General features: G+C 41.9%; 1 protein-coding gene across 1 annotated transcript in view; it reads right to left on the bottom strand.

Moving 5' to 3' along the window:
* SCUBE1 (signal peptide, CUB domain and EGF like domain containing 1) overlaps nt 1-15,926 on the bottom strand; it is a 235,134-nt gene that overhangs the window by 29,222 nt on the left and 189,986 nt on the right. The window contains exon 9 of the mRNA XM_058191895.1: nt 2,671-2,793. Within this exon, the coding sequence (XP_058047878.1) occupies nt 2,671-2,793 (123 nt within the window). The remainder of the gene's footprint in view (nt 1-2,670; nt 2,794-15,926) is intronic.

Genomic DNA, 15,926 nt, shown 5'->3' with positions numbered 1-15,926 from the left:
ATCTATGCAGAGATTTCTAGAGCTTTCTTGGCCTTTTTCCAGCAAAACTCTAAGGGCCAGATGAGGGCACTTCAGGGGTGAAATCCAGCAAGTTCTGACAGGTTCTGGAGAACCGATAGCAGAAATTTTGAGCAGTTCAGAGAACTGGCAAATACCACCTCTGGCTGGCCCCAGAGTGGGCTGGGGATGGAGATTTCGCAATATCCTTCCTCTTGGAATTGGGTGGGAATGGAGATTTTGCAGCATCCTTCCCCTGACACGCCCACCAAACCACACCACACCCACTAAGCTACAGAACTGGTAGTAAAAAAAATGGATTTCACCACTGAGGCACTTCCAAAAAAGGGGCGTGAGCTCAGAATGGGCTCTTTTCCTATGCATTGCTCCCCTCTGGAGTCTTAGCAGGATGAACTGCCTGTTCTTAGATATAGCGAACATGATAAAAATCTTCCTTGACACTTTCCTATTTTAGGCATGAAAGCCCTTTTGGAAAGGAGAGAAATATTTTCTGCATGAAGAGATATTTCAAACAAATCAGACAAATAAAATCATTGGTCACTTTTCACAGGCGTCTCTGTATTTTAAAATAGGAGCATCTTGGGCCTATTGATTCTTGTTGTTTTCTCTTTTATCACACATATTTAGCCTCCAGAACTTCCCCACGATATCTTTTAAGTTTATACCTATAAAGATTAAAAAAACAATTAAAAACTACCATCTTTAGCTCTGTACACATAAATATTATTCACCTGATGAAAGGAGGAGCCTTTCAGTTGCCAGTGTCACCTCCTCATCTATAGTATTTTCATTTCTTGACTAATCCCTCAACCCCCTATACAGTAGTGGCCAAAATTGTGGAAACCTTTTGGGAAGAGTGTATTTTCTAAAACTAGCTACCGTGTTTCCCCAAAAATAAGACCCTGTCTTATATTTTTTTGAACTTTGAAATAAATGCTTGGCCTTATTTTCAGGGAGGTCTTATTATTTTGGGGCACATGGAGCAAGACGGGGCTCCTCTTGTCGTCTTAACTGATTTCCAGCTCTGTCTCCCTAACCCTAACCAGAGGAAATGGCAGGGACCGGCTGCACATGAGAGGGCTTATTTTTGAGGGAGGTCTTATTTTGGGGGGGAGATCTTATTTTCAGGGGCGGGTTTATTTTGGGGAGGGAGGGCTTATTTGGGGGGTAGGGCTTATTTTTGGGGAAACACGGTACTAACACCACTTTTTTGGGGAGTAGTACCATAAAATTATATATCAAAGGAAAGAGAATTTAATCAAGACTGTAATGCAATAACTTTTATGAAGGATTTGCTATTAGAATAGCAGTTACAGTATAAAGAAGAAAAGTGAAACACGTAGAAAAAACAAGATATACAAAAATTATCACCATAAAAAATGAGATATACAAAAATGATCACCATGTTAGTTCATACTTTGTTGGGTAACCTTTAGCATGAATTACTGGTCCTCATTTACAGCTATTTGCAGTATCCATGGCCACGTGACCATAATATACAATGTTTTTGCTGGAAACCTGTTTCTGGCAAAAAATGCCCCATAACACACAATGGGTTTGCTTAATGACTGTGGTGTTCGCTTAACAACCACCGCAAAAATAGATTTTTGTGATGACTTGTTTAATGACCATCATGATTTACAACCATAATTGTGGGTTCACTCATGGTCATGTCGAGGACTATCTATAATCTCCCTTCTGCTCATCTTTTCGGTAAAGAAAACAACTCCAGATGCTATGTCAATCAATCCTTGTCAGCATCATCCAGTAATGGCAACCAAATACAACTATTTTCTTCTTTTAACCCTGGTCAAATAAACCAATTTTAAACCTTTCCTGACTTTTTAGAATTCTTCTGTAAGCCCTTAAAAAAATCCTAGAACTAATTTTCTCATCATATGAGTTGCAAAGGGGAAATCCTTCAGAACTTTAGCAAGTTTCTTTCATAACAATAAGTAAAATATACATCCATGGAGATTCTTCAGTCATCCAGGTCATGATTGTCCCAAAGGTGCTTGTTTTTTTTCTTTTTAAGAGGTAACTGGACTTTCTGGGTTTTCTTTGAAGACATTTCACTTCTCATCCAAGAAGCTTCTTCAGCTCTGACTGGATGGTGGGGAATGGAAGGATTTATGCTCCTTGCAGGCAGCTGGTCATTTGCATTCTTTTAGCGAGTCATTGAGGCCACCTGGAGGTTTATCTGTGCCGTCAAGAAGGCTCCACACCCATTTGCACTACGCAGGTGACCCTGATGACATAGATAAATCTCCAGGTGGCCTCAGCGCCTCTCTAAATGAATGCAAATGATCAGCTATCTGCAAGCAGTATAAATCCTTCCATTCCCCACTTTCCAGACAGAGCTGAAGAAGCTTCCTGGATGAGAAGTGAACTATCTTCAAAAAAAAAAAAAAATCCCAGAAAGTCCAATTGCCTCTTAAAAAAAGCACCTTTTGGACAAGTAAAATTTATCCTTTTGTTTGTAATTTCTAAAAAATGTCCTTCCATTTTCTTTTTCCTCTGGCTCTAGTGTCTAGCCTTCAAGGTCTCCTTAGTTAAACAAAAAACAAAAAAACAACCAGGGACTTTTTGATGGGCACTCATTGCGCTCACTATGTAAGAAGAAAGGAATTAAGATTTAATTTAAGCAATTACCTTGGCAGGTCCGTTCATCCGTTAGTAATTTGTAGCCCTTTTGGCAGCTACATTCAAAGCTTCCCACTGTGTTCCTGCAGAAGTGATCACAGCCACCGTTGTTCATCAGACATTCATCTATATCTGTCAGAAACAGCAGGTGAAGAAACCAGAATAAGAGATCAGCTTTGCATTTCTAAGAGAAATTACCTAGGAATATTACATATCACCCTAAATTTTGGGGGAACAGGAAAATTTCATTTGAGTGAAGATTCCCATATCTGCCCAGAGTTGAAGGGGAAAAAAACTTTTTAACAGACCGGAAGATTTGTGCAAAAAAGCCAAACAAACAGCTCAACATAAACTTTTCACTAATGGTGCAAGTTAGATGGAAGATATAATGAGGAAAGCAAAGGAAGAGCAAATAAAGAGCAGTTGTGCAATCACATTCCTCTTATACAAAGATTGCTTCAGCCTATACTGTGTGTTCATGTGTTTTACAGAGTTAAAACTCTTCAGTTAATAGATATTTGAACTTTCTATCAATATCTTCCAATTCAAGAAGTTTCTGCCCCTTTAGCATTCTACAAAAACTTCTTTAGCTACTTGGAAGCTTTTTCTCTCACCTTTTCCATGATTTAATCTTGATTCTTTCATGTCTGTCCACTGTTCTATCCAAACTATGCACCTATGCACAAAAAAGGGCCGTAATAGCTCAGGCTGTTAGAAGCCTGTTATTAGAACACAGCAGCCTGCAATTACTGCAGGTTCAAGCCCGGCCCGAGGTTGACTCAGCCTTCCATCCTTTATAAGGTAGGTAAAATGAGGACCCAGATTGTTGGGGGGGCAATAAGTTGACTTTGTAAAAAATATACAAATAGAATGAGACTATTGCCTTACACACTGTAAGCCGCCCTGAGTCTTCGGAGAAGGGCGGGATATAAATGTAAATTAAAAAAAAAAACAAAACCTTTTCTTGCTTGTCCCTTCTCTTTAACCTTTGCACAGGCTTTGGTCATGCCCAAATTCCTTGCCCTTCTGCCATCCATCCCACTTAATTTAATTTGCAAAGGAAGGCTCCTGGTTCATTTCTTTTTCCAAGCGTATACTTCATTGAGAACAAAGCGGTTACAGATTAGAGCAGACAGAATCTGTTGGCTTGGCACGGAAAAACTTCCCTTTTCCCCTCGTCAGTTATCAGTCAATGTCCAATTAAAAGTTCTCAGGTTGTTTTGGAACCTTGCAGTTGGCGCCTTTCCCATCTCCACATTCCTTTTGCCGACCTTGTGCTTGACTGGTGCTCCTCATAGACAGGGCCGGCTCTGATTCAAACCCACCCACACCTAACTGCCCCCATTTCAATCTCTCCCCCTCCTGCCGTTGCTGATGTCAGGCTGGCAAGACGCCATGCGAAAGCAAGCAGCACAATGACATCGATGACACTTTCCCTTCAAAGATCTCTTGGGCTGTGTACCTTCATGTTTTGCTGGACTAGGCATTTTGACTCTTCTAAAGTTTTCCTGCTTTGTCCTCCCTCTGTCCCTTCTATCTTACCTGCTTGTTCTGAAGTGTCCAGTGGATACTGTTTTTTTTAATCATCTTTTTAACGTTTCCACAAGAATATTTCCAGTAGTGGTGTTGTTGTGACCCAGGTTCCTGGACCCGGACTCCTGGACGCGGATGATTCAGAAAGTGAGGGAGAAGACCTGGCAAGCCCTGCTTCTCTTGAGCCCTTTCCCTCCCTGGCACCCACTCAAAGGGAGGAGGAGGGGCCGGCAAGACCTGATTCTCTGGAGCCTTCTTCTGATTTGGCAACGCCCCAAGAACAGTTTTGGAGTGATGCAAGGTTACGTTGGGATAAAGCCAAGTCATAATTGTCATGCAGTGACATCTGCAGAGACTATAAATAGGAGGCGGAACTTCCTGGTTTTTTGTCTTGGACAAAGCAATGAATTTGCGCGGGCAAACTGTATCAATGGAGGGAAGAATATATTCGTGAGTAATTCTGGCCTTATCTATAATTTCCTCGTTATCTCCAGAAACTTGGCAGGCCCGTGGGTAGACGTGGCCAGGACATCTATATATGTAAATAAAAGGAGAAAAGAAGGCCTCTGACTGACTCTTTGCTGGGAGTATTGGGGGGAGGGAAACAGAACAGGTGTGTTCCCTCTGTCAAAGGGTAAACTGCAACTCCTTAGAGCTGTGATCGTGAACCTATGGCATATATGCCAGAAGTGGGACGCCAGCCATTGCCTGTTGCTTTTCCAGGCTAGCTGGTGTTCACTTGCACGGGAGTGCTGGAAACTGGAAGAACATCTCCTTGGTGCGCATGTGCGTGCCACGAAGCTGAGCTTCTGGTTCCTGGTGCGCAGATGCATGCCAGCCAGCTGGTCTTCATGTGCGCATGCATGTCAGAAACCAGAAAACCAGGTGACCGGCACGCATGCTCACGCTGGAAACCGGAAGCTCAGCTTCCTGGTACTCCCATACGTGCTGTGGAACTGCTCTTCCGGATTCTGGCATCCCTGTGCATGCGTGCCAGGGAGCTGCTCTTCTGGTTTCTTGTTCTCCGCCCCATGCGCTCCCGAAAAGGTTCACCAACACTGCCTTAGAAAAAAGAAATCCCCACCTTCTGTCTGAACAGTGTCTTGATGCTGAGCTCTGGGCGAGATTATTGGTTTTAAAATGTACTAAGGAAGCATGTCCATCTAGCCAAATGTGTAATTATTATAATGTTTTGCATTTTCCATACATCATTAACCAAATTACTTGGGATTCTGGTTTAAAGAGGTGAATTGCTGTTTGTTTTTAAATGATTCAGCGGTTATGTTCCTTCTGCGCTAGTATCAGTGCTGCTATATTGAAAGCAATCAAATAGATTATCTGAGATGGATGCATTATATGAATCGCACTTGGGGGGATGGCATGATCCTCAAATAGTAGGAACTGGAAGAGTCAGCCTAAAATTTCAGTAAATCCCCGTCAACTTCTTTATTCTTCTTTTCACTTAACAAGCAGCATTTTAAAACAGAAGAAATTGTTTATTGTACAGTGTCCGAAATAAACTGAAGCATACCAAAACCTAGAATCTAGTTGGTTCAGTTAATTATAAACTGATTACATTTTTATAGCTAGCACTGAACCCAGTGATTGATCTCATTCGAGACAATGATGAATCCGCATACAGACGAGAGGTTGAATGATTAGCCTCGTGGTGCAACCGGAACAATCTGGAACTGAACACACTCAAAACTGTAGAAATGGTGGTGGACTTTAGGAGAAACCCTCCCATACTACCACCTCATACAATAGTAGACAACACAGTATCAACAGTAGAGACCTTCAAAATTCTAGCTTCTACCATATTGCAAGATTTAAAATGGACAGCTAACATCAAAAACGTCATCAAAAAAGCACAACAAAGAATGTTCTTTCTGCGCCAACTCAAAAAGCTCAAACTGTCCAAGGAGCTGCTGATCCAGTTTTACAGAGGAATTATTGAGTCTGTCATTTGCACCTCTATAACTGTTTGGTTTGGTTCTGCAACCCAACAAGACAGACACAGACTTCAGAGGATCATTAGAACTGCGGAAAAAACAATTGCTACTAACCTGCTTTTCATTGAGAACCTGTATACTGCACAAGTCAAAAAGAGGGCTGGGAAAATATTTACAGACCCCTCGTACCCTGGACATAAACTGTTTCAACTCCTACCCTCAAAACGACGCTATAGAGCAGGGGTCTCCAACCTTGGTCCCTTTAAGACTTGGGGACTTCAACTCCCAGAGTCCCTCAGCCACCAAAGCTAGCTGGGGAACTCTGGGAGTTGAAGTCCCCAAGTCTTAAAGGGACCAAGGTTGGAGACCCCTGTTATAGAGCACTGCACTCCAGGAAATTACAGACCAAACAGTCTGACATTAATACCTGAGAAGATTTTGGAAAAGATAATCAAGCAACAAACCTGAGAACACCTAGAGACAAAGTTATAACCAGAAGCCAACATGGTTTTGTCAAAAACAGATCATGCCAAATAAATCTTATTTCATTCTTTGACAAAGTGACTAAATTAGTGGATCGGTGAAATGCTGTGGATGTAGTATACTTATAGTTCAGCAAAGCGTTGGATAAGGTAGACCACAACCTACTTCTTGGACAAGCAAGAAAAATGCGGGATAAACGGCATCACCACCACCAGATGGGTTTGTAATTGGCTGACAAATGGTACTTAATGTGTAGTCCTCAATGGAACTACATCTACAGGGATGGAAATAAGCACTGGGGTACCCCAGGGTTCTGGTACTCTTCAATATCTTCATAAACAATCTAGATGAGAGAATACAAGGAGAAGTCATAAAATTTGCAGATGACACTAAGCTGGCATGAATAGCCAACATCCAAGAACAGAATCTCAAGATCCAAAAAAATCTTGACATTCTTGAATACTAGGCCCTATCTAACAAAATGGAATTCAACGTAGATAAAGGTAAAGTTTTACACTTAGGCAAGAAAAATCAACAGTATAGGTACAGACTAGGTGAAACTTGGCTTAATGCCAGTAGCTGTGAGAGGGATTTTGGAGTGCTACTGTACAATCACTTAAATATGAGCCAACAGTATGCAGTAGCCGCCAAAAAAGCCAATGCAATCCTAGGCTGCATTAATAGAGGGATAGAATCAAGATCACATGAAGTTCTACCGTAATACCACTTTACAAAGCCTTAGTAAGACTACACTTGGAATCAGGGGTGGTATTCACTTACCTTCGCTACCGGTTCGCAAATCTGAGCATGCATGTGCGCAGAGCCTTTGGCGCATGCACAGAGTGTCAAAAACATGGATAAATGGGACATGATTACGTCCGGGAGGGTGGGCAGAGCCTCCGCAGCCATTGCTGCCAGTTTGCCCAAACCGGATATAATTGGCTGAATACCACCACTGCTTGGAATACTGCATCCAGTTCTGGTCACCACCATATAAAAAAAATGTTAAGAGTCTGGAGTGCAGAGAAGAGCAAAACAATGATTAGCCTTGGCTGAAGGCTAAGACATATGAAGAACAGTTGCAGCAGCTGGGTATGTCTAGTCTAGTAAGAGAAGGACTAGGGGAGACATGATAGCAGTGTTCCAATATTTGAGGAGTTCCTACAAAGATTAATAGTCAACCTATTTTCCAAAGCAGAAGGCAAAACAGGAAACAATGAATGGACACTAAGCAAGGAGAGAAGCAATCTAGAACTAAGGAGATATTTCCTAATGGTGAGAGCAATCAATAAATGGAATGACTTGCTTTCAGAAGTTGTATGTGCTCCAACACTGGAGTTTCAAAAACAGACTGGACAGCCATTTGTCTGAAGTGGTACAGGGTCTCTTGCTCGAGCAGGGGACTAGAAGACTTCTAACTCTGTTATTCTATGTTCTAGATTCTAAGACAGGAAGCGAGACAAACAGTGACCTGCCTCTCAGTGACTATGATGGGAAACAGAGCATCACTTTCTATCCACAAACACAGAACTAGCAGCAGGGGTGAAATGCTACCGGTTTGCACTGGTTCGGTGCAATAAAAGCTACTGGTTCGGGCGAACCGGTAATAAAAAAAACCCCTACCGGTTCATGTGGACCGGTATTTCTGACGATCAGCTGTGCCGTGCAGCACAGTTGTCATCCTGCCACCCCCCGCTGTTCTACTTACCTTCAAACGGCTCCTTTTTCTGCCTGAAGTGTGCATTTTGTGTACACTGTGCATGTGTGTGCGCGGCGTGCATTTGGCATGCACTGTGCATGCGCACGCAGCATGCATTTGGTGCACACTGTGCATGCGCACACATGCATGCATGTATTTTGCACGCACTCTGCGTTCATGCATGCACAGCGTGCATTTGGCACACACTGCGCATGCGCATGGGCAGCACGCATTTGGCACACAGCGTAACCAGTGGCAACCCACGGAGGATTTCACCACTGACTAGCAGAGTGACTTGAGAAGGAGTCTAAAGTGAATCAAGTAGGAAGTACCCTTCTGTTGATTAGATATTAATGTCCTGTCTTACTATACCATGGTATTAAGTTTATGAACTTGTGGAGACCCAGATATAAGCTACTGTGCCTTTCAGTCCCTTCAGGAAGCTATGGAAATTTCATGGAAATGATCCAGTGGAACTCACTGGATGACTTTGGAACACTCCCTCTCTTTTAGACCAATTAATTTGATGAGGTTTTTTTTTCTGAGGAATCCAAATAAGCAGGCATGAATTTCAAGGAGGAAAAGCTAGGTATAAATCTAGCAATCAATCAATCGATCAATCAATCAAAACTTCCCAAAGGGTGCAATCTTAGGTTACAAAGTACAGTGTCTCTTTCTTTCTTGTTTTAAAAATACTTTAGCCAAACAAGAGTAAATAAGCTGAAGATGGGCTCCAACATGAGTCCAAAAGCTCAGAAGAGTAAACCTCTGGTCCTGGTGACTGACCAAGATTCGTCATAAATAAGCTATGTACATTTTGGAGAAATAAGTTTGGAGTTTTGAAAACCTGATTCCCTGTAAAATGACTGAGCTGAATATATATGCCGTTGAGCATAAAGGGCTGAGAAGAAGAAGCAAATTTTAAAATACAAACTTGCTGTCACATGCAGATTTAGATGTCACCATTTTCCTCTGGGACCCAAATCCCTTTTTAACACTATCCAACCATGTAATCAATTTTTAAAGGGTCTTCTATTCTGCCAAGAAATTAATCTTCTTACAAGACAAATGTATATGACCTCTTTTTTAAAAAATACAGAGAGATTTATAAGAAAAGAGAGAGAAAAAGAAATATGCCCAAAGGAATATGTATCTATGTATGTATGTGTGTGTGTGTGTGTGTGTGTGTGTGTACACACACCAGTTTAGTCCATGCTTTTGAAGATAAAATGTTTTCCCTTAATATTTGAGAAAAAATTCATATTTATTGCAAGATGATATTTAGCACAACTCATTAATATACTGTCAAGCAGTATAAAAAGGCAAACGGTATAATTGCTGAGCCCCAAGATTAATATTGTTTTAGTTGTCTGATGCCATCTAAACCCATGATTGTAAACGGTAAAGTCAAAAGACTTCCTTACTTGGGGTTCGCATCCAGTCATTTTCTTGGCATGTTCGCCATTGTTAGTTTATTTTTTATGATCACCACAAGAAACAAACAAAAAACATGCCAACGGGGGGAAAAGAGACACACAGTTGTATCTCTCTGTCTCTTTCACTCTCTCACACAGCAGCATTATGGGAAAGCAGCTTCCATGGTCTGCATTTCTGCAGGATGGTATGCAAAACGGGGTGGGCTGCTGGGGATTCGTAGGGGTTCGGGAGAATTTCTGGCTAAGATTTTTGTGCAGTTTGGAGAACCCCCAAATCCCACTCCTGGCTGGCCCTGCCCAACCTGCCCCGCCTTTCCCAGGAGTACCCACATTTTGGATGCAGGTAAGTAAAGGGCAGGGGGACGCGGTAGCTCAGGGGCTAGGACTTTGAGCTTGCCGATCGAAAGGTCGGCAGCTCAATGGTTCGAATCCCTAGTGCTGTCGTGTAATGGGGTGAGCTCCCGTTATTTGTCCCAGCTTCTGCCAATCTAGCTCTTTCGAAAGCACATAAAAATGCAAGTAGAAAAAATAGGGACCACCTTTGGTGGGAAGGTAACAGCGTTCCGTGCGCCTTTGGTGTTGAGTCATGCCGGCCACATGACCACGGAGACGTCTTCGGACAGCACTGGCTCTTCAGCTTTGAAACGGAGATGAGCACTGCCCCCTAGAGTCGGCAACGACTAGCACGTATGTGCAAGGGGAACCTTTACCTTTACGTTAAGTACAGGGCATGCGCAGAGGCTCGAGGAGGGTGAAAAACAGGCCTACCAGAAGTTGGGAAGGCAGGAAATGGGCCTGTTTCTGGACTCCAGAGGGTCTCCAGAGCCTGGGGAGGCCATTTTTGCCCTCCCGGAGGCTCGAGGAAAGCCTCCAGAGCCCAGGGAGTGCAAAAACGCCCCCCACACCATGGTGCAGGAGGCCGACTAGGCCACGCCCACTATGGCCACGCCCACCCAGTAACTGAGCAGAGAACCTGTTGCTAAAATTTTTGAAGCCCACCCCTGTATGCAAAACATCTTGAACAACACTGTGGAGAGCAACTGTGTTCGGATGAGGAAGTTTTATGACTGAGAAAGAAGGCTGGTCCACTTGCAAACCAAAATAAAGGATCAAAATGGCACAAGGGAAGGCCGGGAACAAATTCAGTTTCCTTTATGTTGCCTTTTTTTCTTTCTTTCAAAATACTGGAAGTAAGCACAATTGTCTTGTGCAAGAGAGGCAAGTTGTCATAACATTACACCCATGCCCCTGCAAATTGGTGTGGAGCCTTCTTGGAACTGTTGAAAAGACTGTGTTGTCCTTTTTGTCTATCTCCAATCTACAAGACAGTCCTTTCAACAGTTCCAAGAAGGCTCCACACTCAGATGACCCTGATGACACAGGTGACCTTAACAACTCTCTAAAAGAAAGAAAATGTCCAGCTGTCTGCAAGGAATATAAATCCTTCCATTTCCCACCATCCAGTCAGAGCTGAAGAAGCTTGCTGGATGAGAAGCGAAACTTCTCAAAGAAAAAACAGAAAATCCAGTTGCCTCTTGAAAAAAAGCACCTTTGGGACTCCTTCTACTGACCTTTTTTTCCAAATTTTATTTTTCTACATTCTTTCATTCTTTTGCTGTTATATATAAGGACATAGAATCAGGAGAGGACTGCTGGGGGTTCGCAGGGGTTCAGGAGAACCTCTAGCTAAGATTCTGTGCAGCTCAGAGAAATCCCACTCCTGGCTGGCCCCGCCCTGCCCACCCTGCCCATCCCCTCCAGGTGTCCCCACTCGGCCCATTTTGGATGCAGGTAATTGCAGGGCGCGCACGGAGGCTTGGGGAGGGCGGAAAACAGGCTTATTGGAAGTTTGGGAAGGCCGGAAACGGGCCTGAAATGGGCCCATTTCTGGCCTCCAGAGGGCCTCTGGAGCCTGGGGAGGCTCTTTTCGTCCTCCCGGAGGCTCAAGAAAAGCCTCCAGAGCCTAGGGAGGGCAAAAACATCCTCCACCATGGTGCAGGAGGCCAACGCCATTCCCACCATGGCCACACCCACCCAGCAACTGGGCAGAGAATCCCTTGCTAAAATTTTTGAAGCCCATCCCTGCATAGAATCATCTTTACAACTACCTTGTAAAGTTGAGTCTCTATACCTACCTTTTCTTCAGTCCCAGCTCTTTCACACATGCACACAGAGTCAATGCATTCAAGAATTTGAAAATATAAGTGGCATTTGTTGTTGCTGTTGTTGCATCTGAAAGCACAATGGTAAGTAGGCAGTGTATTATGGAGCTAGGTGACCATGAAAATGAGACAGAAAGAACAAGAACTGTTTGCTTAAAATAGCATTCAGTTAAGCAATCTCTCCATCCCTCCCTGGTTAAATAATACAAGAGAAAATTAAGAAGAGCTCGTATATAGTAAAATGTATCCTTTGAAAGAAGTTGTACAAAATTCACTGAGATGTCGAAATAAGTATGTATTCTATCAATAAATTTTTATTTCAAATTTGCAATTGTTATTAAAGTATTAAACAGGAATATATATTACGGGTAGTCCTTGTTTAATGACCGGTCACTTAACAACCTTTCAAAGTTACGATGGTCGTCAAAAAAGATTAAAAACCATTTGAAGTTATGAGGGACTTCAAAAAAGCTAGTTACTTCAAGTGCACTAAGGTTTGCATTTATGACCAGATGCATGTCCTGTGGTCATGTGGCTGTGATTTGAGATAAAAAAAACACCCATTGGATATGCTGGATTTGCTTAACAACCATGGGTTTGCTTTGTAAAAACAGTCACAAAATTAAGTCAGGTCCTATGGTGACTCGCTTAATGCTCACGAGTTACAACCAAACATGCAGGCTTAATTGGGGTCATGTTCCAATGCCAACTATAACCCTGAAAAAATTAATTATGTCCTGTTTTAATAACAGTAAACTCTAAATATTATTGAAATTATCAATTATTGAAACATTATTGAAAGTCATTGAGTTCTAAAGTTCAAATTTCTTGTTCTGCATATTAAACTTACAGGATTGAGGAAGAATTCTCAAGAAGGAGTAAAAAAAATATCATCCCCTAACCCAGTGGTAGTCAACCTGGTTCCTACCGCCCACTAGTGGGCGTTCCAGCTTTCATGGTGGGCAGTAGGGGTTTTGTCCGATACTGAAGCACTTTCCTTTTTTTTTGATTTAATTGACTTTTTTTAAAAAAATCATAGCATTATTTAAAAATATTTTCATTAGGTTTTCATAAAATTCCCCGTGACAATTTAAATTTCTGAAAATATACTATTTGTATCGCCCGTGCATAAGTTTGGTTCACGTTACGTAAATGAAACTAAATGGCGCTATAGTGCGACCGCAAACAAAAGAGCCTCATCCCAGAATAGCTCGCGCATCTCCCCTCACACCACCCAGCTGTAACAGACAAGCAGAGCTGGTAGCTGGCGCCCCTCCTTCAACCTACTTTATAAATCACCATTACTGTGTAACCGGTGGGCGGTTAGAAAATTTTACTACTAACAAAGATACAAAAGTGGGCAGTAGATATAAAAAGGTTGATTACCCCTGCCCTAACCATTGAAATGTCCAAACTAAGTCTTGGTTCAAAAAATAATCTGTTGAGATTATTGCGATTCATTAGAAAAGCAAAAAAAATAAAAAAATAAAATCTGGATTGAAATATGCTCTTAGCAGCTAAGAATAAAAAGAAATGAATTACAGATACTTTGCTTATCTCAATAAAGTTTTAACCCTAAAATATTAATTCGTGTGGATGGAAGTAGTTTGGATTCCCAGGAGGGAAGGCTTGCATGTCAGAGAACAAAGAGGCAACAAAGCTTAGATAGCTTGATAAGGAGAAGGATTTGTTTGTTAGCAATTTTCAGGGTATATCTATGGTGAGGCAAATAGTTTTGCAAAATTTCTTTCTAGAGGTGAGGAACAATAAAGGACATTGCTCAGAAATAATTTCACATACCTTTCTTGGTTCCTGACAGGGGTGATGTTCACTTACTTCCCCTACCAGTTCACCAATGTGAGCGCATGCATGCGCACTCGCTTTGCGCCCCATCCAGCATGCACCCAGCCTTCCGTGCAAGCGCTTTGCTGACATGCGTGATTTCTGTGCATGCGCCCGGCCTCAAAAACGTGCCTAAATAGGATGGTATAGAGCCAGGGTAGGTGGGCGGGCCTACCCACAATTTCTGCTACCGGTTCGGGATAACCGGTCCAAACCAGCTGAATACCTGGAGCATGACAATTAGGAAACTTAAGGATTTGCATTGCTTTCTTCCTTTCCTAGTTCAATTTTTTTCTGAAAGACATAGGAGGCGGCTTAGGCTCTAATGTCAACTCACTCTGAGCTCCATTCTTTTCCATTCTTATATCCTCTTAAAAGATATCCTGCTTTGATAACTATATAAGTTGTGTCCAATGTAGTTCATGCTAAGCAGAGTTTAAGAATGGATTCAGCACCTAGCATGAAAATTACACAAAAGTCAAGACTATGTAGATCATGGCTCTTGCGCTGGAAGTCCAAGTGTCTAAAGAAGTTAGAAAAATTATAAATACTGGATAAATCCATTGATTCTGAATCCTTTCTTGCTCCTATTCTCCCTTTGTCCTCCTCTTTTCAACAATATGCTACTGTTCTTCTCTTTTCAATAATATGCAGGATCATGAATTTACCTTCCTGCAGCACCAACACAAAACAAGACCATCTCTTCAAGACACAATATCTGTAGGTATTCTAGAATACATTCTAGAAGACAGCTCGCCAGTTTGGAACCCTCACCACATCTCTGACATCAATACAATTGAACGTGTCCAGAAATATTTTACAAGAAGAGTTCTCCATTCCTCTGAAAACAATAAAATACCCTATCCCACCAGACTTGAAATCCTAGGCTTAGAAAACTTGGAACTCCGTCGCCTTCGACAAGACCTAAGCTTAACTCACAGAATCATCTATTGTAATGTCCTTCCTGTTAAAGACTACTTCAGCTTTAATTGCAATAATACTAGAGCAACTAATAGATTTAAACTTAATGTCAACCGCTTTAATCTAGATTGCAGAAAATATGACTTCTGCAACAGAATCATCAGTGCTTGGAATACTTTACCTGACTCTGTGGTCTCTTCCCATAATCCTAAAAGTTTTATCCAAAAACTTTCTACTATTGACCTCACCCCATTCCTAAGAGGACCATAAGGGGCGTGCATAAGCGCACAAACGTGCCTACCGTTCCTGTCCTATTGTTTTTCTTTTCTTCTTCCTATATATATATGCTTATACCTCCTTATATTTACCCATATATGTGTTTATTTACTATATAATCTTTTTGTATGATACCTACATATATTGTTGTGTCAAAAATAAATAAATAAATAAATAAATAGGTACTACAAGCGATGAATTTAACTACTCAGCAAAAGATATACCAGTGTTTACCATTGGTGAACATAGTGTAAGCCGCCCTGAGTCTTCGGAGAAGGGCGGGATATAAATGTAAATAAAAAAATAAAATCTGGATTGAAATATGCTCTTAGCAGCTAAGAATAAAAAGAAATGAATTACAGATACTTTGCTTATCTCAATAAAGTTTTAACCCTAAAATATTAATTCGTGTGGATGGAAGTAGTTTGGATTCCCAGGAGGGAAGGCTTGCATGTCAGAGAACAAAGAGGCAACAAAGCTTAGATAGCTTGATAAGGAGAAGGATTTGTTTGTTAGCAATTTTCAGGGTATATCTATGGTGAGGCAAATAGTTTTGCAAAATTTCTTTCTAGAGGTGAGGAACAATAAAGGACATTGCTCAGAAATAATTTCACATACCTTTCTTGGTTCCTGACAGGGGTGATGTTCACTTACTTCCCCTACCAGTTCACCAATGTGAGCGCATGCATGCGCACTCGCTTTGCGCCCCATCCAGCATGCACCCAGCCTTCCGTGCAAGCGCTTTGCTGACATGCGTGATTTCTGTGCATGCGCCCGGCCTCAAAACGTGCCTAAATAGGATGGTATAGAGCCAGGGTAGGTGGGCGGGCCTACCCACAATTTCTGCTACCGGTTCGGGATAACCGGTCCAAACCAGCTGAATACCTGGAGCATGACAATTAGGAAACTTAAGGATTTGCATTGCTTTCTTCCTTTCCTAGTTCAATTTTTTTCTGAAAGA

Source organism: Ahaetulla prasina, chromosome 7 (assembly GCF_028640845.1).
Source record: "Ahaetulla prasina isolate Xishuangbanna chromosome 7, ASM2864084v1, whole genome shotgun sequence".
Taxonomy (NCBI): Eukaryota; Metazoa; Chordata; class Lepidosauria; order Squamata; family Colubridae; genus Ahaetulla; species Ahaetulla prasina.
The sequence above is the reverse complement of the archived record's forward strand: the minus strand, read 5'-3'. Positions and strand labels throughout refer to the sequence as shown.